General features: G+C 26.5%; 1 protein-coding gene across 1 annotated transcript in view; it reads left to right on the top strand.

Moving 5' to 3' along the window:
* LOC113373343 (chitin synthase chs-2-like) overlaps positions 1-23,710 on the top strand; it is a 183,211-nt gene extending 159,501 nt beyond the window's left edge. Inside the window, exons 7-12 of the mRNA XM_026613650.1 lie at positions 18,011-18,134; positions 19,864-20,066; positions 20,157-20,696; positions 22,495-22,759; positions 22,822-23,295; positions 23,406-23,710. Coding sequence (XP_026469435.1) covers positions 18,011-18,134; positions 19,864-20,066; positions 20,157-20,696; positions 22,495-22,759; positions 22,822-23,295; positions 23,406-23,710 — 1,911 coding nt within the window. The remainder of the gene's footprint in view (positions 1-18,010; positions 18,135-19,863; positions 20,067-20,156; positions 20,697-22,494; positions 22,760-22,821; positions 23,296-23,405) is intronic.
* Positions 23,711-25,117: the final 1,407 nt, after the last annotated feature.

Below are 25,117 nucleotides of genomic sequence, written 5' to 3'. Positions count from 1 at the left end.
AATAGAAATCGAATTTTTGAGAGAACGGAGTATCTGATTTGAATGATCTAAAAAGCATTCAATTAGTAATGATTGGGAGAAGTGCTTATTAGTTTTTGGCAAAGGCAGGCCCAGCCATTTCGAAGATATGGAGCTAAATATGTAAAAAATGGCAGTTTTTGAGAGAACTAAGCGTCCGATTTAAATGATTCAAAGAACTTTCTGCTTGTCTTAACAAAATAATTGATTTTGGAAAAAAAAATTTTGTTCAATTTTTTTTTTTCTTTTTTTTTTTTTTTTTTTTTTTTAGTTTTATCAAAAATATTTCAGATTTTATTTTTAATTCTGGCTATAGTTCTAATATACTTTACAAATATTTTCAACTCTGCAATTCAGTTTATATAATTCTCATAAATATTAGACAATGTTACAATATTTATAATAATCTATTTGAAAACATTCAGTATTCCTCGAACATTTCGGTACGGGAAGTTCCAGCAATTTGCCTTAAGGCACGATGCCATAAATGCCTCAAGACAGAATTCCACTTACAGCTAGTTTTTCATAGCGATTGGTAGAACAAAATGCAGACTCTAAATAAGGAACTGAACTCAGATTTTTATCTAAACTTTTAGATTTTATACTTTTATATTTTAGATTAAAACGTTTAGATTTTTTATTTATTTTCAAGAATAAATTAAGACGTTTTATATGACTTTATTTGTCCTCCTACTTACAAGTAATCCATTTTAATAAAAACTATTATTATCTGCTGCTAAAGATAAACGAATTCTCAATATTTAATTTGTATATCTCACTTAAAAATATAGGATCTTAGAAAATTCTATTTTTCTAGCATTTTAGAATTATTTTCTTTAAATTCGTTATTGTCAAAATATTTTTTTATATAGATGTGAAGAACAAAAATTAAAAATTAACTAAGTAAATAAGAAACTGAACTGAGATTTTTACCAAACTTAGTTAGATTTTTTTATTACTAAGTTTAGAATCAATATACGTTTCATATAATTTCAAGAGATAAATATATTTATATAAAATAATCATTTTTCTAGCATAATTTTCTTTGAATTTTTTTGAACAGCTTTATTTTATGGAGATGTGAGAACAAAAACAAGAAACACACTAACTAAGATAAGAAACTGAACTGAATTTTTTTCCAACCTTATTTAGATATTTTTATTACAAAATTTAGAATCAATATACGTTTTTTATAATTTTAAGATGTAAATCTAGACTTAAATAATAAACTGAATAGGTAGTTTTATCCAAAACTTGCTAGATTTTTTATTATAAAATTTTGTATCCATACACGTTTTAAATAATTAAAAAATATATATGTAGACTTTTCGATATCCAGCTTAGTCTTTATATTAGGAATTGAAGAATTCATATACGTTTATATAACTTTATTTACGATTTCACAAATACATGCTAATTTAATTTAACTCCAAACCAAAGTAAAAGCAAAAAACTGACCTACCGAAATGTTAAAGAAAACTAAAACGTTTATTATAAAAGTCAATATTTTACTTTTCATTTTTTCTATTTGACTTCTATATTATTTTTTCTTATTGATATTTTTTTGGATACTGTTTTAGAAAATTTATGATCTCTGGAATTAACTAAAAAATAATAGCTATAACCGTAAATAATATGTAATAATCACTTTCAGTAAAATTTTAGACGTATTATTAAAATTAATAGTAAATACAGTTTTCTTAGATTTAATATGTTTATTGTATTGAATTATATAAAATACATATTGTTAGTAAATCATAAATATTCTATCTCTACTACTACTAGTTTAGTCAAAATTTCCTTAAAAAATGTACAAACTAATATTATAAAATCAGGTATACAAAATTATTTTTTTTTACTATTACACAAATCGATTACTTCACCAACTGATTATTATAAAATAATAAACTAATACCAGAAATGTACTTCCATTCCACGTTATCTACCACTACATTTACTATTGCAATAATTATTTTCATCATTATATAATATCGTTCTATATCATTATTATTATTGCATTATTAAATACGAAAATTGTTCATTAGAAAATGCATTCTTCAAGGCGTCCGTTGCCTTTATTGCATTATTATTTTTATTAGCATTTTAGTTGTTGCAAGTCGACTTTGTAGTGCAGACGATAAAAAAAATTAAAGTGAATTATTATAAAAAAATATAAAATTTAAGTGAATTATTATGGTATTAGGGGCTAGAGATATTTGTGATAATGGTTGTGTCGAGAGTTCCATCGGTTTATTATAATACTGTATACAGGTGATAAAAGATTTATAGAATATGATACAAAATTAATAAAAAATTTTCACACCATATGTATTTTAAGATATTGAATTTATTGACCAAAATAGAGACAATTTATTTTGTGATCGAACTAAATAATTAGCAAATACAATTACTACAGAATTTATTTAAACGGAATACTTGGAAAACTTCTTGAGGAAAATTTTGAATCTACTTCACAGATATTTTTAATAAAAAAAACAATCTTGACTCACTTTTGTACTGCAACATTGTTTTTTTTTTCATTTAAATAAAATTCTATGACTTTATTTTACTTTTGAATTAAATGTCTGCTACCGGTTACATTTACAAATCATTCAAAAATAATTAATCTTTTAATTCTATGCATAGTAGAAAGTTTCGACATACAAATTATGCCATGTAATCAAATTGTTCCATATGAATAATCATAAATTTCGATTTCTTTTAATCACTGTGTCAGAGGAAGCTACTTTAATTAATTTCGATCAATCAAGTTTTGTATCGATTAATTTTAAAAACCTAATTTGAATTGATGTAAAAGTAGGTAACAAATAGAGAGATAGCTGGTAAAAAATAATAATAAAAATAATAGGATATAGAGTGTAAAATTTTGTAAATACTAAGTACTTTGAAGCAATTTGGATTTAAAACATTTTCTAAAGTATTTTAGATAGGGTCCAAAGCAAGAAACAAAAAGTATGTTTGTTCGAACAAGTTTACATTATTGCATTTAAAGAGCCAAAAATAAGTTTTTTTAGAAGAAAACTACTAAACCGATTTTATTATTTGATTTATTCATTATATACATTTATATCCAAATTGGGTGCAATACTGGTATAAATCTTAATTTTTCATACAAAAATATTAGAGTCAACCAGATCTCAGTCTATTATGTTGATAAATTGTTCCAAAATATCTACATACATAATTATTATTACTGTTGTATTGAGAAAAAAAATTGCTCTGAATTATTTAATTTCACTCCGCCTTGAATTACAAGTTGACCATGATGCTGAATTTTTTTTCAAACTCGTTTTTGGATTTAGGAAGGCGTCTCAGACTCGTATATCACTTATTAAAACTGATTTACTGTATATATAAATATTTAAGCACTTGTTATTTATTACTACAGGTTACTTTATTATTAGCAAGATTAATTGGAATCATGTAGTGAGAAAAAGGAATTAAATTTGTAATAAATTAATAATGGGTTCGATAAATCAATTGGTGTCGTTGTAAATTTAGAATGTAATTCATCCAATATAATATATGTATAACCATAAAAATTTTGCTGTATGTGAGCTTTCTTTCAGACTTTTGTCAAAGTTACAAAATAGTATTAATTTGACTATTTAATTTGATATGATAAAATCTGTAATATATAAATTCATAATTAATAAATAAATTCTAGGGCGTCCATGATCACGTGATCATTTTTAAGGGTTTTTGGACCTTTCCACCCTTTTTGTAATACATGGTGATATTTAAAATTACTCCAACTTCCCCAATCATAATGTATATTTTAGTATCTAAAAAAATGTAAAAGTTTTGGATATTTTTTGAAATTTTTTGTTTATTTTTTATTTTGTTTATGAAGAAGTTTCTTTGGCGTTTCAAGCCATTCTGAAACACATGAGACTGAATTTGGAAAAAGTGTGTGTATATTTGTGTGTGTGTGTAAACAGATTTTTTACCTTAAATCAACGTTTTATCAAAAACAGCTGAACCGATTTCAAAAATTTAAAAGCGATTCAATGTATTTCGGTGTGAACTATCGTTTCTCAGTTTTGTGCGACGATCAGCCGAGCCACTTCTTTATAATTTGCATGAAATTGTAAAACTTTTTGTTCACGTTTTAACTTACAATCCTGAATTGATTTAAAAAAAATTAAAAACTGTTCGAAAGATATTGGTAGGAAATGATACAGATTAGTTTTAGGTAAAGATCGACCAAACCGTTTTCTTGTAATAAACCGTTGAAAAAAAAGCCGATTTTTATGAAACTATTTTTCACGATAGATATCATGGCCTTATAGGGCATACTAAAATATTACGGTCCTACGACAAGTAGTTTAATTTTAAAAATTTATTAAAGTTTGAGTAAATATCATAGGCGAAATTTGTATTAAAAGTCGGTTTTGTATTGTGATAAGTCAATCATGTCAATTAGAAATTGCTTTGGAATATGCAAGAAAGTCTACAAAACTTCTCTATTTTTGTAAAAAATATTACCATTAATTTAAATCATTATATAATTATTTACAACTATGTACATGATATATGTAATTCTGTCATCTAATGTATTTGGATGAGAGCTCTGTCATCTAAGTTTTTTTTGGAAATGTACAAATATTTCGAAAATTTTCTATGAAAAGTTATCAATTTTAGTATTTTTTATCAAAGTAGACACAATGAGGAATAATATATTTGAATTACTAGACTGTAGTCCAAACGGTGCGCCCTTAATAAATTTTTGAAATAGTTTTTGTAAATACAGGCGCACGAATGAAGTAAGTTTTTTTGGAAATTTGCAAAATTTTCTACAAAAGGACATCAGTTTTAGTATTTGTTATCAAAGTGGATATATTAAAAAATAATATATTTTGATTACAAAGATGCGTCCTTAATAAATTTTTGAATTAGACATTGTAACACAGGCGCAACTACAAAAAGTTTCTGTGGAAATTTGCAAATATTTCTAAAATTTTCTGCGAAAAGACATCAGTTTTAGTATTTGTTATAAAAAAAGACATGTTGAGGAATAATATATTTGAATTACATACCTGTAGTACAAACGGTGCGTCCTTAATAAATTTTTGAAAAAGACATTGTAATACAGACACACCTACAGTAAGTTTTTTCGGTAATTTGCAAATATTTTAAAAAAATTCTATAAAAAGTAAAAAAAATCGGTATTCGTTATCAAATTAGATTTGCACACTTTTGTCAAAGTATTTTGTTATATCAGATGCTTAATCTTTCACAAAATAATTTGTTAAGTTTTTTAAAAAAAGGTTTAGACGTTTTTCATGAAATTCAACATTGCGCTCAAGTTCATTTACTAAACTGTCATACGAAAATTGGTTGAATTATATAAATTAATTAAAATTTAGAATGTTAATTAAAGAATTTTGGGACATACAAACAAGATCATTTCTGAGTAATATAATTAATATAATTACAGATAATTTGAATGTGTTTGAGACAAATCTATTGGAAATGACTCATTTGAAAGCAAAAGCTTGATCTTCAAAATAGATTATCTAAATATCTAAATCCCAATTTGTATCCATTAAGTCAATTATTACACTTGTCGAAAAGATTTTGCAACTTGCCTTAAGGCAAAATGCCACTTTTTACTACTCAAATTTAGGTCAGAAATAAATACCGGTGATATCTAATTAGGCTTCAACTTCCTTTTGTGATATTTTGTGATTCTTCCTCGAACACCTCTCCGTTTTTTATGGATAATAATATACAGCCCCTTAAATATTAAGGTTCTAGTCCAACAAATCTAATAATTGTAAACGTTCAAAATAATAATATTTTTTTATCAATTAATTTTTTTTCTATTCTTTCCAGCCAACGAACGGTTTCCGAGACCAAAGGATGGGATGTCTTTCGGAACCCTCCGTCGAAGGCGGACAGCGGGTCAATGGCAAACCAGGCCTGTCTCGAAATCAGTGTGAAAATTTTGAAAATTGTAGCATATCTGGTCACATTTGTTATAGTCCTCGTCTCTGGGGTCATAGCCAAAGGCAGCCTTTTATTTATGACCTCACAGCTGAGGAGGGATCGGAAAATCGAATACTGTAATAAGGACATGGGTAAGGAAAAAATTCTCAATACTATATATATATATATATATATATATATATATATATATTATCCATGTGAATTTTCAAAGTTCGTTTAAAATTATATGCTAAAGATCACTTGTTAATCACGAGCTATATGTTATATAGTGAATAACGCAATAATGCAAAATATAAATAAATAATCACTAAATCGTGATTGAAAGTTTACTGTGCTAAAAGTGATACGATGGTTCACACATGTATATATATTTTGCAATGTTTATGGAAATTATTACTATTAACATTATTTATATTTTTAGATATAACAATGATTGATGTTACTTTATGTGCATTTTTCAACAATATTAAAAATTTGGTTAAGGGTTAACCTAATATTTTAATGTCGATTTTTATATTTTTACATTCAACAGATTTACAGTATTATACTTAATAATATGAATATTTTTTATCATATGTGTTAGGAATATAATAAGAATTTTTATTATCTAATTTTCGTCTCTGAATTTATTATATTATTATTAAATATTTGTGCTAATAAAATAGGAGATACAAATATATAATTATTTAAAAAAATATTTCATATATAGATACTATAAATATTTTATTAAATAAGTAAATTTTGACTATTTAATTGGCTCTGGTTAAACATTTTCTCATATAAAAACTCAAAAATATCTATAAAATTTTAAAGTACTAAACATAATGATAAGTACTAAATATAATGATGTGTGTTTTTCTAAAGAACTACTAACTTTCTTAATATTATTTTTATCTGAATACACATTTATTTAAGTTTACTATTTGTTCGAAAGTAAAAGCTATGACTAGAAATGTGAGTTGAAAATAACTTGACATTAATTCATTCTTTATTTAATGACATCATACATTATTATTGTAATTAAATTTAAAATAAATATGACCTTTGCACATATACATATGAACAAAAAATCCAATTAATTTTTAGTAAATATAATAAATAAATAAATTTAATAACTTACTTGAAGTATCAATTTTGGTTAATTTAACGTCGGTCGTCTGATTATTTACTTTATCTCGTTATTTACTTTTCAAGATTTTAAGTCAAAGATTGAGCAAAGATATATCTGGTATTTGATAATAAAATTACAAATAGCATTAAATAAACTAACTTAATTAATAAAATCGGTATTAAATTATATAGCAATAAATGTCATATTTTTAATCAATCTATAAGTTTACTATCATTTGCTTTAAAAATAATTTTAGAGTATTTAGATATTTTTAGAGTATTATTTTATTTTAAAAACACTATTAACGTTAAACGGTTAAAAAATTAATTTATTATAAATAAAATAAAATTAATTATGCGGGTTTGTATTCGATTATCGAACTGCGCGTCGAAATCTTTCAAAAATTAGTAAGAGTGACATTTTTCAATTATAATTTCTGGTAGACTAAGGTGATTTAGGTCGATATGATGTTAGAAAATGTCAAACATTATTCAATTCTTGATAAATTTTTTTAGTGCCTTACTTATATTCAGCAACTAGTTCAAAAGTTTTGAGTTGAAACGTAAAAATATACTTTACTAGTTAGTACATTATTATACAAACTTATTAGTACTGAAAATATTATTAAAAAAAATAAAATTATTATATAAATTATACAATGATATACTATATTTTTTCTAGTAAGTACACAAGGAAAAATATTTATTTTGTTCTCTATAATGCATTTTTAAGTAAACCAATTCGCACCAGTCTAATAAAACAATTTTCACATACGAGTAAATAATATTCTGTATCCATAAATACATCATTCTATATTTCATATACAAAGTGTACTTTACAATTCAATATTTATTTTGCCCCACGTGGTTTTAAATGTACCTGTCGACTGGGAACAAAGTTTCCGTCGTGTTATTTCTATATTTCCGCAATTTCTTGAATATTGTAACTGTCCTTTAGTGCAAAAGTTAAAGGAAAATACTGTTTGTAACATTGATAGAAACATAATCGTAAATTTCCAAGTCAAAAATGTAAAACAGACATAACTATACGTAGGAAGAAGATGCTTGGTTTCATGTTTTAATGGCCGGCAGCAAATAAAACAGGTACTTTGAAAATAAAATGAAAGCTAGGAGAAAAATAGTAGAAATTATCGTGATAAAATAGAATAATTATTAAAATTTATGCTTAAGAATATAGATATGTAAATTGGATGTTTTTTGCGAAAAAAGTGAAATGTTATAATAATCAGAACAAACGCACAGGTCTTTAAAATTTTATTGCAATGCGTGAAACTGCTAGAAAATTTTTAATAATATGTACAAGCAAAGATATGACACAAATTTTATTTGTTTGTTTTGATGTGTTTGATGTAGTTTTGTTGTAACATAGAGTTAAATTGGACCTTAGTGCCGCACCATATCCTCCTATTAATACAGCCTAATTATATTCTATATATATCCTTACGCTTCGAGCAAATGTTTCAGATTATCATTTTAATTTTTCCCCAGCTCTCCATTTATTTCTCAGTTCAGATATGAAATATATTTCTGTATTCTAGTCTGTTTCTCAACGTGGCCGAGTCAAAGGTCAACTCTCAGGCAAATGGTCGTTTAATATTTTATTGGACACTCGGCGATTTAGGTCCTGTATATAAATTCTGCTTCTGCAGAGTTGATGTAAAAAATAAAAGTTGAGAAAAACACGATAATGTGTAATCCTTGGAACATGACTACGGTATTTTACGATACGAACGGCAACTTTATTGCGATGATAGCAGCAGTTTTATATGGGCGCGATAAAAATTGTATTTATTGGCGTTGGGTAAAAAAAACATAAAAGGTAAAGGATTGAGCATTTAATTTTTTTTTTTGATAAAACCTTAGTATGTGTATAATAAATAGTGAGTAGCATATACTATTCCCGAATTCAAGCACAACTTTGGCCAATATTATAAATAAATTAAATTTCTACTTAATATTTTGTTAATTTCAATTTCTTTTTGATATTTAAATATAATCGCAAGTGAATTTTTTTTCGTAGATATTTTCGTGTTGTTGTAGTATATGAACGATTAGATCATATAAAATTTATGAATTTAAGAATATAGCGACTTAAGAATATCTTAAGTCGTACCGCTGCCTAAGTCGTACCCTGGTTATATTTTGTCTAATAATTATGAATTACATAATCTAGAATAATTAAATAAAACTATTTAATTAAAAAAGCAAAAATTTAGAATTCAAAGACTGTAGTAGACTTTGTGAAACAGAAATGATTAAAACTTAAGTTTTTTCTAAAGTTTCTATTAATATTTTTGACTCAGTCGTAAGCATTTTAAGGCAATAATATGATTCTCAAATTTTTACCCAACTAATGTTTATTCATGTAACTTTTTTGACAATAGTTCAGGCATATTTAAATCGTAAAATTTATTTAGTAAATGTCTTTAATTTTTTTTTTCAAACTTTGAAGACTTTGTAGCTTAAGTCGTACCAGTGCAAAATTCCTTATTCGTATAAGTTAAATAGAATATGCTTTATAGATTTTTTATGATAAATGTAGTAAAATAATTGTCAAATTTAATTTCCCAGATTTTTGCTCAAATTGGAAAATACCAAGAGGGCGTAACGAATAACAAATATAAATTTGCAAACAACATAAAGAATAAATTTAAGATTATAATATTATTTTACGTGTTATATTATTATTGATCATATTCGAATTTGTAACTAGTAATTGAAAAAAAGTTGATCTCAGACGTAATTTTCATAATTTTTTTTAGAAGGTACGATTGAGGCTACAGGTGGTACGACTTAGGCGACTATATGTTTTAAGCGTGTTTTTGAACAATGTAAAAATATCAATTTTGATAACAAAAAATTTAAATTTCAGTAATTGCTAATTGTATGCCATCTAACTAAAGATGTAATAAACGCCGAAGATTTATTTCTTTTATTTTGAATATAAAAATTAGATAAGTTTCACTATTATAAAAATATTCACATCTTAATTTATATATATATATATATATATATATATATATATATGTATGTATATAAAAATTATGCAAAAAGAACACTTGATTATTTTTTAACTCATTTAATTCTGTTCAACTTTGATTTTTCTATTTTACTTATTTTATTATCAATAATAATGAACAGTAAATAATTTCAGACAAAAACTGCTTTTATTCACTCTATAATTTTTTGTTCTAATTATAAAATTAAATTTAATCACTCTAAATTTTCTGATAATTTTTTTTGTTCAAATTATAGAATATACGAACAAAAACTATTTTAATATTATCTGAAAAAATGCAATTCAAAAAACGATTTTCTGAAATGTCGATTCCTTTATAAACCCTATTTTCTTAGAGAGTACATTTTAAGCAATATTATTTTACTTTGTTAAGGGCCATCCTAAAATCACGTAAGGCTTAATAAATGGGAAGGGATGTGATAAAAACCTCAAAATATAATATTCAATTTTTAAAAAAAAAACTGAAACTTTGAAGATACATATTATGTCGGGTAAAAGAGACCGTCTAAAATTGTTTTAAACTGAAAATTAATATTAAAAATTCAAACTAATTGAAATTAATATTAAAAATTGATCACGTGATCAATAGACGCCGCCATGCTGCAAGATATCTTTAACTTAAACTATTATATTTCTTTTGCTTTTCGTATATTTCATGCTTTATTATTAAGTATTTTTTTCTATTTCCAGTTAGAGACAAACAATATGTGACAACTTTGCCCGAAGAAGAGCGAATTGCATGGATGTGGGTTCTCCTGTTTGCATTTGCTGTCCCAGAAATGGGAACACTTATCAGATCTGCAAGAATTTGCTACTTTAAGGTCTTCAAGAAACCATCTTCGACGGAATTCTTTATGGTGAGATAAAATAATCTTCATACATCTAGTAATTTATCAATCAACTACTAATCACCAATTTAAACTGTATTACTAGACAAATTAAATCTCCATTCATACTTTACTTTCATTTCCAATTGTAAGTAATATTATGCAATGTCGACAGATATCGTATTCGAATAAGATATATTTTAAATCAAGAAATGACAATAACCCATATATCTGCAAAAGAGAAGTGTTGTAACATATTGTGTACCAGCTTATAAATTTAAACGGCGCCTTAATGTAGATAATGGACGATTACATAATTTCACGTCCCTCTTGATCGGACCCTATTGTCTTTTATCTGGCCAACAATAGCACCTTTTCACGAATAATATGATTAGAGGAAACCGGGGTAATAGATACTTATGTATAATATATAATACTAAATAATATTCATTTTTAAAGACCGCAATTCAATATCAAATATTGCTGATTAGAAAAATACACAAGTCCGCATTTCAATTGAAAATTATTTAAAATTTTATTATACAAGTGAATATAAAAAGTTTTACAGGATTTTAAGAAATATCTAGTTTTCAATAATATAAACAAATTATAATGTGCGGAATAAAATTCTCCAGTTATTTGACAAATTGTAATAATAAATAATGTAGAAAAATGTCCTAAAATCAAATATAATTAATTAGGAAGATACAGAAGTCCGCGTATATACAAATTTCTACTAAATTTTAGAACCTTTTATCTAGTTTTTACTAGCGCAAACAGGTTTTAATGTGCAGAATAAAATTTTTGGGTTATTTGACAAAATCTAGATAAATGACCGAAAATCAAGTTTGTTTGTTTGTTTTGTTTGAAAAGATTTATTTGTTCCATATTACATTATATAAAAGAAATTATATATACATTATATAAAAGAAAAAGATTTTGTATACCTATCATCTGATACTAATACAATTCATTGATAATAACATTTGAAACATTATTGATTGTATAAATTAAGTAAATTAAATAGATAATGAAAACAAATCACAACTAGTGGGGTGGGTGGCATCGTGCCTTAAGGCAAATTGCTGGAACTTCCCGTACCGTGACAAAATGTTCGAGGAATACTGAATGTTTTCAAATAGATTATTATAAATATTGTAACATTGTCTAATATTTATAAGAATTATATGAACTGAATTGCAAAGTTGAAATTATTTGTTTAAAGTATATTAGAACTATAGTCAGAATTATTAAAAATAAAATCTGAATTATTTTCGGTATACAAAAAATTAAAAAAAAAAATTGAAACAAAAATTTTTTTTCCAAAATCAATTATTTTGTTAAGACAAGCAGAAAGTTTTTTGAATCATTGAAATCGGACGCTTAGTTCTTTCAAAAACTGCCATTTTTTACATATTTAGCTCCGTATCTTCGAAATGGCTGGGCCTGCCTTTGCCAAAAACTAATAAACACTTCTCCCAATCACTACTAATTGAATGTTTTTTAGATCATTCAAATCGGATACTCCGTTCTCTCAAAAAGTCGATTTTTATTTTCTGCACTCTTTGCTCCATATCCTCGAAACGGCTGGATCTGCCTTTGCCAAAAACTAATCAGTTCTTTTTCCTATCGATAGGAATCGAATGTTTTTTGAACCATTCAAATCAGTTGATCCGTTCGCCCGGAAACGTGACTGGAAATTTGTATCCATACATACAAACACACACACACACATCCATTTTTTCTGAGGTATGCCAAAACGTTCAGAAACCTTCAAAACGTCGAGAAATGTAAAAATTTTTAATTCCGATTCTCGGCCCATTACAATAACTACGGGAAGTTAAAAAACATATTACACTGTTGATTTTTGGAGGTGGCTTATAGTGTTAATTATTAAGAATGACTATCGGTCATTCATAGGTTGTAATTGTTATAAAATATAAAATGAAGAAAAATGTCCTATAGTCAAATATTGCTAATTAGAAAAACACACAAGTCCGCATTTCAATTACTGATAGCTATATAAATTGTCTATTACCTAAGCTTCTTCATATAATATTTAGTATGTGTATCAATATGATTTTTTCCCCCGATCTCCCATGTCTTTCTGTATTAATTCAATCTCGATCTACATCCATCAATGGCGATCAGCCTCTCTTATGCTTCGCAGCGGTCGCCAAAACAATATATCATTGTGATTTATGCATTACGAGGCAATAAACATATTTTCAATTATGTTGCAGGCGTTCTTCATGGAGACAATGCACACAATAGGCTTGGCCTTATTTATTTACGTTATTTTGCCGGAGTTGGATGTTGTCAAAGGTGCCATGTTAACGAATTGCATGTGCTTCGTGCCCGGCGTCTTTGGTAAGTTTTTTTTTCGATTTGCTTGTTTTTTGGGAGAAGGAGATATATGGAGGAATTTTGTCTAATGTGTCCGATTTGTAATGGATAGGGTAAAGGATAGGGTTTGGAAACAGTTTTGTAAGAAAATTGATACGGTATTTTGAAGAAAGCGAGCAAATAGTTTTCTTACGTGGCGCTTGAGTACGAAAAGGGTGTATTCTAGTCAAGAGGCAATTTAGTAATTTTTGAAAAAAATGTACTATCAATTTTTCATGTTATTAACTAACGTTTTGAGGAAGATATTTAAAATTTAAAAAACATTCAAAAAAATTTAATTCCTGGAGGTGATGAAGTGGAAGGTCACGTGACCATACACCTAATTTTCGCCCTCAAAATAATCTTAATAATTTTTTTTTATTATTATTATTTTAATAAACTAAGGACAAGTAAAATTTTTGTTTTGCTTGGCTTAAACTGTCTTAACATTTTTTTGTACAATTTTTTTGATATTTTAATTTTTTTAATAGTAAAAATTGGATTTTGAGGATGAATTATAGTTTATATTAAACTGAGATTTATTTAAAAAAATTAGTTAAAATATGAAGTAAATCGTTACAGTAGAAGTTGAGAAATCATGGGTATCGTATCAAAAAATACTGTTTCGAGAATAATTCCTTTGAAATTTCGTAAAACAGAGGAGTATTATTTTTTAAAAATAGTAATAGTGAATAGTATTAGTGAAGAGAAGTCTATAAAAAAGACTCTCTAAAAATTTAAAGTAAATCGGTTCAGTAAAAATTGAGAAATCGTGGGTGTCATATTGAATAAGATAGTTTCGAGAAAATTCCGCTGAAACAGAGGATTATTATTTTCTAAAAATAGTAAAAATTGGAATTGTGGGTTTAGTCTAGGTCATACTGAAGAGAAATCTCTAAAGAAGAGTTTTTTTGAAAAATTCAAATAAATCGCGTCAGTAGAAGTTGAGAAATCGTAGGTATCGTATCGAAAAAGACAGTTTCGAGAAAAACTCGTCTAACATTTTCCTAAAGAGAGAATTATTATTGTGATCTAACAGCTTTATCTCCTAAAATAACATTAATTTTGAGAAATCCTCTTGTATACATATTTTTAAAGAGTTAAACTCAGACAATAAAAAATATTATTATTTCTTGAAACATCTAGACTAGAACATATAAAATTTTTTTCTATCTTTAACTTATAAGGAATATCAGTTTTTAATAAAATATTAAATTTTTTGGATTAAGTTCTAAACAATTGAATTTATTTAAATTAAATATTTATCAATATAACTTTTCATGTTTTGAGTTTTTAAAAGAGTTAAAATAAATTACAGAGAAAGATGTTAATTAAATATCATATACTTCACATATAGTGTAGATATTTATTTTTTATAGCGATTTAAAATTACTAATTGATACTAGTGATAAAAGTTTGTTTTATTGTAGTTAAATATGGAATATACATTTATGGATTTTTTTTATGAAAAAGTCATCAACTTTCTGTATCTGGCTCGAAACGATCAGACTTATTTAAATAATTATTTATATAATTTCTCACTATTTTTAAAAAATGAGATCCATGAGCTTTGACTTAGCTATATTCACATTAAGTGTAGATATTGATTCTATATACAGTATAGTTTCAAAAACACAATTTCCTTACGTTAATAATTTTTACAAAGTATTTTTTTTATTTAAATTAAATTATTTTAGGTTTACTATCACGAGGCAGTAAAGAATCTAAAAGGGCTGTTAAAGTAATCGTCGATCTAGTTGCAATTGCAGCTCAGGTAAGAAGAACTATTTAATAATACTATATATATATATATATATATATATATATAACATTTGTCAATTTTTATAGTTCAGCCAATTTTTTAGAATAAGGATGAACACTTTCATTTTTCGCAAGCCATTTTTAACCATCATATAGCAAAAACTTTTTTCAAGTTATTGTTTTGTATTATTTTGTATCCATTTTTAAGATATTTTTAAACATATCTCATTTTAAAATTATTTTTTCAAAAATATTGTTTCATGCAATATTTATTAATATTCTCTTTTTCCGCGACTTTCCGGGCATTGTGCATTTAACCTGATTTGACACGTCGTTCCAGGTTGACTATTAGACATTCGCCGGACTTTGTAAAATCTGATTTTTTAAAAACTAACGAGAAATTAACAGGATTATTATAGTACATATTATTGTTTATACTTTGATAAATCATATAGGCTAAATTTTGAATCATTTGATACACCTGTATGGGTAATAAATAGTTACAAGTTACATAGTGCAACGCTCTATTAGACATTTGCCGGACTTTGTAAAACCTGATTTTCTAAAAACTAGCAAGAAATTAATAGAGATATTATTGTACATATTATTGTTTATACTTTGATGAATCATATAGGCTAAATTTTGAATCATTTGATAAACTTGTATGTATAACAAATAGTTACAAGTTAATAAGTGCACCTGTATTAACTTTGACTCGTTAAGTATAAAGCATTGTATAGATATTAAATTCAGTATAATGTTTTCCATAATCATATTTAGTAAGTAATATCGCTTTGAATGGGTGTAAATTTTATAAAAATAAAGTTAGTTAAAATATATTTAATATATATATTGACAACGGGATAAATATTGCATTTAAGAAAAATCCGGGACTATAATAATTTGGGACTTTTATTTGCATTGGATATGCACGAGTTTTAATTGGAACAATCATAAGAAACATAAATATTACTTTGGAAAATATAATTAGTATGTCATACATTTAGTATATTAATAATTTTAAATCTTACTTATAGTTCAATGTGAAAACAAAAATCAGATCATACAATTTAACTTATTCAAGAATGAAAACTGTAATATTGGAAACTTGACCACTAGTTTCTGATGGTATTTTTAGAATTTGTTATATATATATATATATATATATATATATATTAGGGTGGTCCTTAATATGGAGATTTTCGAATTTCTTTGATCTTGGGCTCAAATGGTTCCAAATTAATAAAAAACAATTCCCTGAGAGTTTTAGCTCTCAATATTAACTTTTAGATAGTGCGCAATTCAATCAAACTTCGTATGGAAATAGCATGGAAAAAATTTTGAAAATTAAAAAAAAAAAGTTTTTAGGTATGACTTAGCGACAAATGAATTAAAAGTGAAAATTTGTATCATTTTTTATTGAAAATTCGACGCTCTTCAAAATTTTTGAAAAAAAATTTATGCTATTTCCATACAAAATACATATTTCATATTATCTGTAGGTTTATCACTCATGATATTATATTATATTATGAAATTGTAACGCTCCAATTACATTACAAGACATTCGCATTGCGTTCAGAAAGTGTCTACGCCTTGTCGTTGATAATAGACAGACAGCTAGTAAAAAATTTCAAAATTTAAAAAAAATCAATTAACAACCCTTCAAATTCATTAAATATAAATATTTAATAATTTATCAAAAATAAAAGACTGTCTTGTAACCATGCAAATACCATGCAAAGCACTTTTGTTACGGAAAACTAAGGACCAATCATTATTAGTTCGTCGTTAGTTTCGTACTTGAATTTAATCAATACTGAATTTTTATCGGTTTCATTGTTATGCTACATAATTTATATTTGAATAACATTTTCATCATTACATCCATCATATATGTATATTTATTAGACAAACTTAATATATTGTAATCACTTTGAATGAATGAAGTTTTCACGTTGAAAATCATTAAGGGGCACAACTAGTGTAACCGCCTAAAAAGGTGAATTTTGGGAATTTATATTAAAAAAACTACTTTATCAATCTGTTCTGAATTTTGGGAATATATTTATACATGTTTTAAAAATACAGAGTAATAATTTTAAAGAAAAAAATTAAATATTTTTTAAGTTATCGTCGATCTCCAACAGCACGACAAAAAAAGGCCCTTCACTGCTGCAGTGATTCCGGCCTTCTACGTGGATGAAATTTGAAAAAAAAATCTCGGTAAACTAGATAATATTGTCTGTAAAATGAACTATGATAGAGAAAAAAAATCAAAAATTGATAAAATGACGGCGTTTTTTAAAAAAAAAGTCGAATTTTACCCAAAATTTTGGTCGTTTTTGGACTGCCAAAATTTGATTTTTGATCCGATCAAAAAATCGATAGTTCATTTTACGGAGAACTATATATAAAACATGTAAAAAAAATTGATAGTGATCGAATCATTTGTTTTTGAGTAATCGCTGCAGCAAATTTGGAAAATGCTGTTTCGAGAAAAACGCGTTTAAAGATTAAATAATCGTTATACTTTATATATATATACTCTTTAAATGGCTGTTATTCAATAACTATTTAAGATGTCGATTTAAAATTTTGGTATGTTATTTTTAAAAGTAAAACCTATCGAGATATGAAAAAATTGAAAATTCGATTTTTTGAAAATTTTACACTAGTTGTGCTCCTTAATTCAACTAGTTGTACATAGCCAAGTATTTTCATACTTGCTAGTAGCTCCTTTGTGTTCAACTAAATTTTTCATGCGTAAAATTGATGGAAAATCACGAAATTTCTTGTAAAATGATTTTCTCAAATATATTACTATTGGCTCTCGTTCAATGATTTATGTATATCTATATATGGATTTATCTATCGAGTTCTTGTACTTTCACAGGTGACCGGCTTTGTTGTGTGGCCACTTCTGGAAGGCAAAGCCGAGCTCTGGCTAATTCCGATCAGTATCGCCTGCATATCTTGTGGCTGGTGGGAGAATTATGTCTCTGATCAGAGCCCTTTAGGTAATAAAATAATTAGAATAAAAATAGGATAATAGAAATATAGAGTTATTTGACAAAAACCAAAAAAATGCCCCGAAATTTCTGCTAAATGCTAAAGAATGTGAAAGATCGAATTCAAAGGCGTTTTATCCTAAAGTTTTATATCGGAGTGTATATAAATGTTGGTACGGAATCGTAGTAAAATTTATCTAGTTTCTCCCTATCTAACTGAAAAGGGATGCTTTCATATGCTATTTGTGAGTTATTAGGTTGTCAAATATCTCCCTTCCGCTTTTTTGCTCTTGGTTTATAATACAAAAAGGCGGAAGGGAGATATTTGACAACCTAATATTTGACAAAAACCAAAAAAATGTTCCGAATTTTCTATTTATTTCCAAAGAATAATGAAAGATCGAATACAAAGTCGTTTTATTCCAAACTTTTATATCGAAGTGTATATAATTGTTGGCATGGAATCGTAGTAAATTAACTGATTAATTAATAATAAAAGTAGGGGTGCAAAACAATATAGATAAAGAAGGATACTTATATCTTTTTGATACAAAATCTGTAAAATCCGTCATTGTATTATTAAATATTTTTGACTGCGTCTTATCAAGAATATATCATTCTAAGACTTATAATTGCGACACTGAAGATTTTTTAATGAAATACATTAAATTTTTTTTGAAAATATTTAAAAAAATTAAACTTAATTTTTTGGCAAAAAATACTTTTGTAAGAGACAAACAACCAAAATCAACCGAAATATTTTATGTTCCTTGTTTTAAATATATTCTATAAAAATATGTACTTGATCTTTGATTTGTTTTATATTGTTATTAAATGAAATTCTTATAAGATAGTCTATTAAATCTAAATAGGCTGACCGTTGGGTTGCATAAACAGTATTAAAGGATTTTTTTTACCATCAGGAGAATCTAAAGATCTACAAGCCTTACATAAACTATCTCAATATTATAACATTTTTTCTTCAAGTTATTGCATTACATAATACAAATGTTAGGCTTAATATTGTTTTAGAGTTGTATTTTACTGTAAGATAATTTATTTTCTTTAATTACTAAATTTAAACCTGTATCCGTAATATAAATAAATAATTATAAATATAAATAAATATAAATATAAGGCATAAGAGTTCTTAAAACAGAAGTTCTGATTGCTGTTTAAAATGAGAATAAAAAAAACATTTTGACTGTCAATTATGTCAATTTGAAAAAATATGTTGGAAACTGATCGGAAAAATATTTAACAAAATACTGAAATAAACGAAATAAATTTAATTTGATTCACAACTTTATGTGAAATAATACTTGTATATGAGATACAGTAATTAATTTAGTTTACAATGAAAATTTTATATCATTAAATTAAATTATTAAATTAAATTTTAAATTAAATTAAATTTATGAAATTTTATTCAATCTTTTACCGTGATAATTTTAATAATATACTTAATTACATACTTTATTTTTTAACTTGCCTATGGAGAAACTTATGTTTTAGCTAGAAAATTCGGTTTGCTAATTATATTTTATTTTAATTATTTATTTATTAATTTTTGCTTTAAGTCTGAATTTAAGTCTGATTTTAAGAATTTCTGAGTTTAAGTGTGAATTCATACAAAAAAGTAAACAAAAATATATTTAATATTCCTACACATATTAATATTTTATTTCTTATGAATTTTTACTGTATTATCACATTTTCTTATAATTTTTTCCCTTAGGATTTATGAAAAAATTAGGTCGCATGAAAGAAAACATGAAGCACTCCCGATATTTCTGTTATATATTTATTAGCGTTTGGAAACTAGTCGTATTTTTTGGATCATTACTTTTTATCATTTGGGCCAAAGGCGATGACGTCGGCAATTTCTTTCTTATGTTCAAGTCAGGATTTGGAGACCACAAAATTATCGTCGAAGAAGTCGTAAGTATAATAGACATATGTAATTTATTATTATTAAGATAATATATATATATATAATAATTATTTTTATTATAATATTTTTTTCCTCAGGTTCAACAGTTTCAAAGTGGTACTATATTATCTGATGCAAGTGAAATAGCTCAACAAGGCGATTCGATTGACAAAATGGCTGCAAACAACGCACCAATATTTTTGCTTATTATCCAAATTTTGTCGGCGTATTTTTGTTACGTCTTCGGCAAATTTGCTTGCAAAATTTTAATCCAAGGTTTCAGCTACGCCTTTCCTGTAAATCTTACCATACCAGTTTGCATATCTCTTCTGATAGCCGCTTGTGGTATAAGAAATGGTGACCCTTGCTTTTTCCATGGTACATTACCTGATTATTTGTTCTTCGAAAGTCCACCAGCCTATTTTTTGGAGGAGTTTTTGTCAAGGCAAATGGCCTGGGTTTGGTTGCTCTGGTTGTTGTCACAAACTTGGATAACTTTGCATATTTGGACACCGAAATGTGAACGTTTGGCGACTACTGAAAAATTATTTGTCTCACCGATGTATAATGCACTTTTGATTGATCAATCTATGGGGTTGAATAGACGTAGAGACGATCAAGCCGATGTCAAGACTGAGGTAATAAAAATCAATTAATTAATCTAAAGTACAATTTTACTGTTTTTCTAGTATTACTTTATAATTCAGAATTTTTATTTATTTTATATATTAATTTTTATTTTTATTATTATTTGCTTTTATTTTATATTAAATCCTTCGTTTAACCACAAATCGCTCCACCTATAATAAAATTGACGATAGATTTTGTAATAGTAAAATATTATACGATGTTCGATATTTTTCGGTTTTGAGCACCGTTATTTAGTTTGCAATAGGTAAATAATTTTTTAGTATGCTTTAGTTAATGGTTTTGTGAGGTTTAACAGTTAACAGTTTTTTCATAAAATTGCTCTCAAAAATCAATAAAATTTGTTATAAAATACTAGTCAGATATAATTTTATCAAAATTCGTTATCTTTTGTTGTTGGTTTTTAAGGAGCTCTCATGGACGCACCGTTTGTACTACAGTCTTGAAATTTTTCAGTATAATTAAACAAAATTTCTATTTTAACAACAAATACTAAAATCGATAACTTTAGTTATAACATACAATTTAAAAATAATTTATCAAACATTTCTTGATTAGTGCACAAGTTCATGTAAACAGTTGTTGGTTTTTAAGGAGCTCTCAGGGACGCACCGTTTGTACTACAGTCTTAAAATTTTTCAGTACAATTAAACAAAGAGTCTATTTTAACAACAAATACTAAAATCGATAACTCTTGTTATAAAATACGACTTAAAGGTAATTTTATCAAACAATTCTTGACTAGTACACAAGTTCATGCATACAGTTGTTAGATTTTAAGGAGCTCTCAAGGACGCACCGTTTGTACTACAGTCTTGAAATTGTTCAGTATAATTAACCAAATGTCTATTTTAACAACAATAATTAAAATTAATAGTTCTTGTTATAAAATCCGTGTTATAAGTAAATTTAATAGATATTTCTATTCATACTCTATTTTTATTAGTTGCGAATCGACGGTTGGATATGATATAAGCGGTACTTTTGAAAAATGTTTTAAAAATATACAATATTATACTAGAGCTATGAAATTTTAGTATGTTATTACCTAATATATGTACTCAATTATAAAATATAAAATCACATATGTTTCTGACAAAAAAGCTATAAATGTGCAATTTTATAAACAAATGCGCTCTTGCATATCTAGTTTCCAATAGTTGCTAGTCCACAGTTTGATGAGTACTTTGAAAAATATTTAAAAATATAAAAACGTTATACTAGAGTTACAAACTTTAGTATGTTATTTCTTAATATGTGTACTAAATTATAAAAATATAAAATCACACAAGATTCTCTTAAAAACAGCTAAAATCAATAACTTTTGTTATAAAATACGACTTAAAAGTAATTTTATCAAACAATTCTTGATTAGTACACAAGTTCATGCATACAGTTATTGGTTTTTAAGGAGCTCTCAGGGACGCACCGTTTGTACTACAGCCATACAATTTTTCAATATAACCAAACATAATTTCTATTTTAACAACAAACATTAAAATCAATAACTTTTGTCATAAAAAACAATTTAAAAGTAATTTTATCAAAAATTTCTTGACCAGTGTACAAGTTCATCCATGGTATTGGTTTTTGAGGAGCTCTCAGGGACACACTGTTTGTACTACAGTCTTAAAATTTTTAAATATAATTAAAAAAAATGTCTATTTTAACAACAAATAATAAAATCAATAACTTTTGTTATAAAAAACAATTTAAAAGTAATTTTTCAAAAATTTCTTGAGTTTATGCCTACAGTTGATTTTCAAGAAGTATTTTTTACCTTCTTAGGATTTGGCTGAAATCGAGAAAGAAAAAGGTGACGAGTACTACGAAACAATATCAGTGCACACAGACGGATCAGCAAATCAAAAAACAATAAAATCATCTGATCACATAACCAGAATATACGCATGTGCCACCATGTGGCACGAAACCAGAGACGAAATGATAGAATTTTTAAAATCAATTTTACGCCTGGACGAAGATCAATGTGCTCGACGTGTAGCCCAGAAATACCTTCGAGTCGTTGATCCTGATTACTACGAATTCGAAAGTAAGAATAATTGACTCACATTTAAATATTTGGGTTAAATATACTCATTGTTTCATTTTCAGCACACATTTTCTTCGATGACGCCTTCGAAATTTCGGACCACAACGACGACGATTCCCAAGTCAACAGATTCGTAAAACTTTTGGTGAATACAATAGACGAGGCAGCTTCTGATGTACATCACACCAATATCAGAATACGTGCCCCTAAAAAATATCCAACACCTTACGGTGGTAGATTAGTATGGACTTTACCAGGAAAAACCAAAATGATTGCTCATCTCAAAGATAAATCTAAAATTAGGCACAGAAAACGATGGTCACAAGTCATGTATATGTACTACTTGTTGGGGCATAGGTTGATGGAATTGCCTATATCAGTCGACAGAAAAGCTGTGATGGCTGAGAATACTTATTTGCTAACTTTGGATGGTGACATTGATTTTCAACCTCAGGCTGTACAATTGTTGGTGGATTTGATGAAGAAGAATAAAAACTTGGGAGCTGCTTGTGGACGAATCCATCCTATAGGCTCAGGTAATAATATAATAATTACATTTTTAGCTTAAATGTTTTTATGCTCAACCAGGCAATAATCACATTTTTGGCCTAAATGTTTTTCTACTCAACTATGTTTCTATTACCAGGTCCTATGGTTTGGTACCAAATGTTCGAATACGCCATCGGTCATTGGCTCCAAAAAGCAACAGAACACATGATAGGCTGTGTACTTTGTAGTCCTGGTTGTTTCTCCCTTTTCAGAGGCAAAGCCCTTATGGATGACAATGTTATGAAAAAATACACCACAAAATCTGATGAAGCCAGACATTATGTCCAGTACGATCAAGGCGAAGATCGATGGCTTTGCACACTTTTGTTACAAAGAGGTTACAGAGTCGAATATTCAGCTGCTAGTGATGCTTATACACATTGCCCAGAAGGTAAAAAATAGTAAAAAAATTTGTAATCTTATATATCTCGATCAAATGATTCGGTTATACTCGAAAACGGCTAAACCGATTTGGCCAGTCTTAGTCTTGCAAAACTCGTGCTAACCAGTAGGTTGTCGTAACAGTGAGATATTATTTCAAAATCGCCTAGAAACTTTACATTTTTAATTTGATTTTTTTTTGTAGAAGCGTAATTTAAATAAAATCATGGAGGGTAGCTAATACGTCAAATGTCAAATGTTTTTGACAGACGATGTTCAATCGTAACGCCGCAACGGTGAGATATTATTTCAAAATCGCCTAGAAACTTTACATTTTTAATTTGAAAATTTTTGTAGAAGCGTAATTTGAATAAAACAATGGACGGTGGCTAATACGTCAAATGTCAAACGTTTTTGACAGATGAGATACAATTACGTTTAATAGGATATTTTACGTGAATATTACTTAATTATGATTAAATTGTAGTAAGTAGTTTTGTTCGTAGTTATAACGTTAGTAAACGCTTTGACGTAAACAAATTGACGGTTTAAAATATATTTTAAAAATATAGAGCTTTGTAATACAGTTATGAAATTATAGTATGTTTTTTCTTAATATGTGTACTCAATTAGTAAAGTATAAAATCACATAATGTTCTAACAGAAGAAACTAAAAAATTGCAATGCACACTTGCATACTCAATTTTTATTAGTTGCGAATCGACGGTTAGATATGATATAAGAAGTACTTTTGAAAAATGTTTTAAAAATATACAATATTATACTAGAGCTATGAAATTTTAGTATGTTATTTCCTAATATGTGTATTAGATTATAAAAATATAAAATCAAATATGTTTCTAACAGAAGAAACTGAAAAATTGCAATGCACACTTACATACTCTATTTTTATTAGTTGAGAATCGACGGTTGGATATGATATAAGAAGTACTTTTGAAAAATGTTTTAAAAATATACAATATTATACTAGAGCTATGAAATTTCAGTATGTCATTGCCTAATATATGTACTCAATTATAAAAATATAAAATTGAATATGTTTCTAACAGAAGAAACTAAAAAATTGCAATGCACACTTGCATACTCTATTTTTATTAGTTGCGAAACGACGGTTGGACATGATATAAGAAGTACTTTTGAAAAATGTTTGAAAAATATACAATATTATACTAGAACTATGAAATTTCAGTATGTTATTACCTAATATGTGTACTGAATTATAAAAATATAAAATCAAATATGTTTCTAACAAAAAAAGCTATAAATGTGCAATTTTGTGAACAAATGCACTCTTGCACACTCTAGTTTCCAATAGTTGCAAGTCCACGGTTTGATGAGTATTTTGAAAAGTCTTTAAAAATATAAAACGTTATACTAGAGTTACAAATTTTAGTATATTATTTTTTA

The sequence above is a fragment of the Ctenocephalides felis genome, unplaced genomic scaffold (genome assembly GCF_003426905.1).
Source record: "Ctenocephalides felis isolate EL2017-DRISC unplaced genomic scaffold, ASM342690v1 CF-g0.4_SCAFFOLD_01604, whole genome shotgun sequence".
In the NCBI taxonomy this organism is placed as follows: Eukaryota; Metazoa; Arthropoda; class Insecta; order Siphonaptera; family Pulicidae; genus Ctenocephalides; species Ctenocephalides felis.
This window is presented reverse-complemented; position numbering and strand designations above follow the sequence as displayed.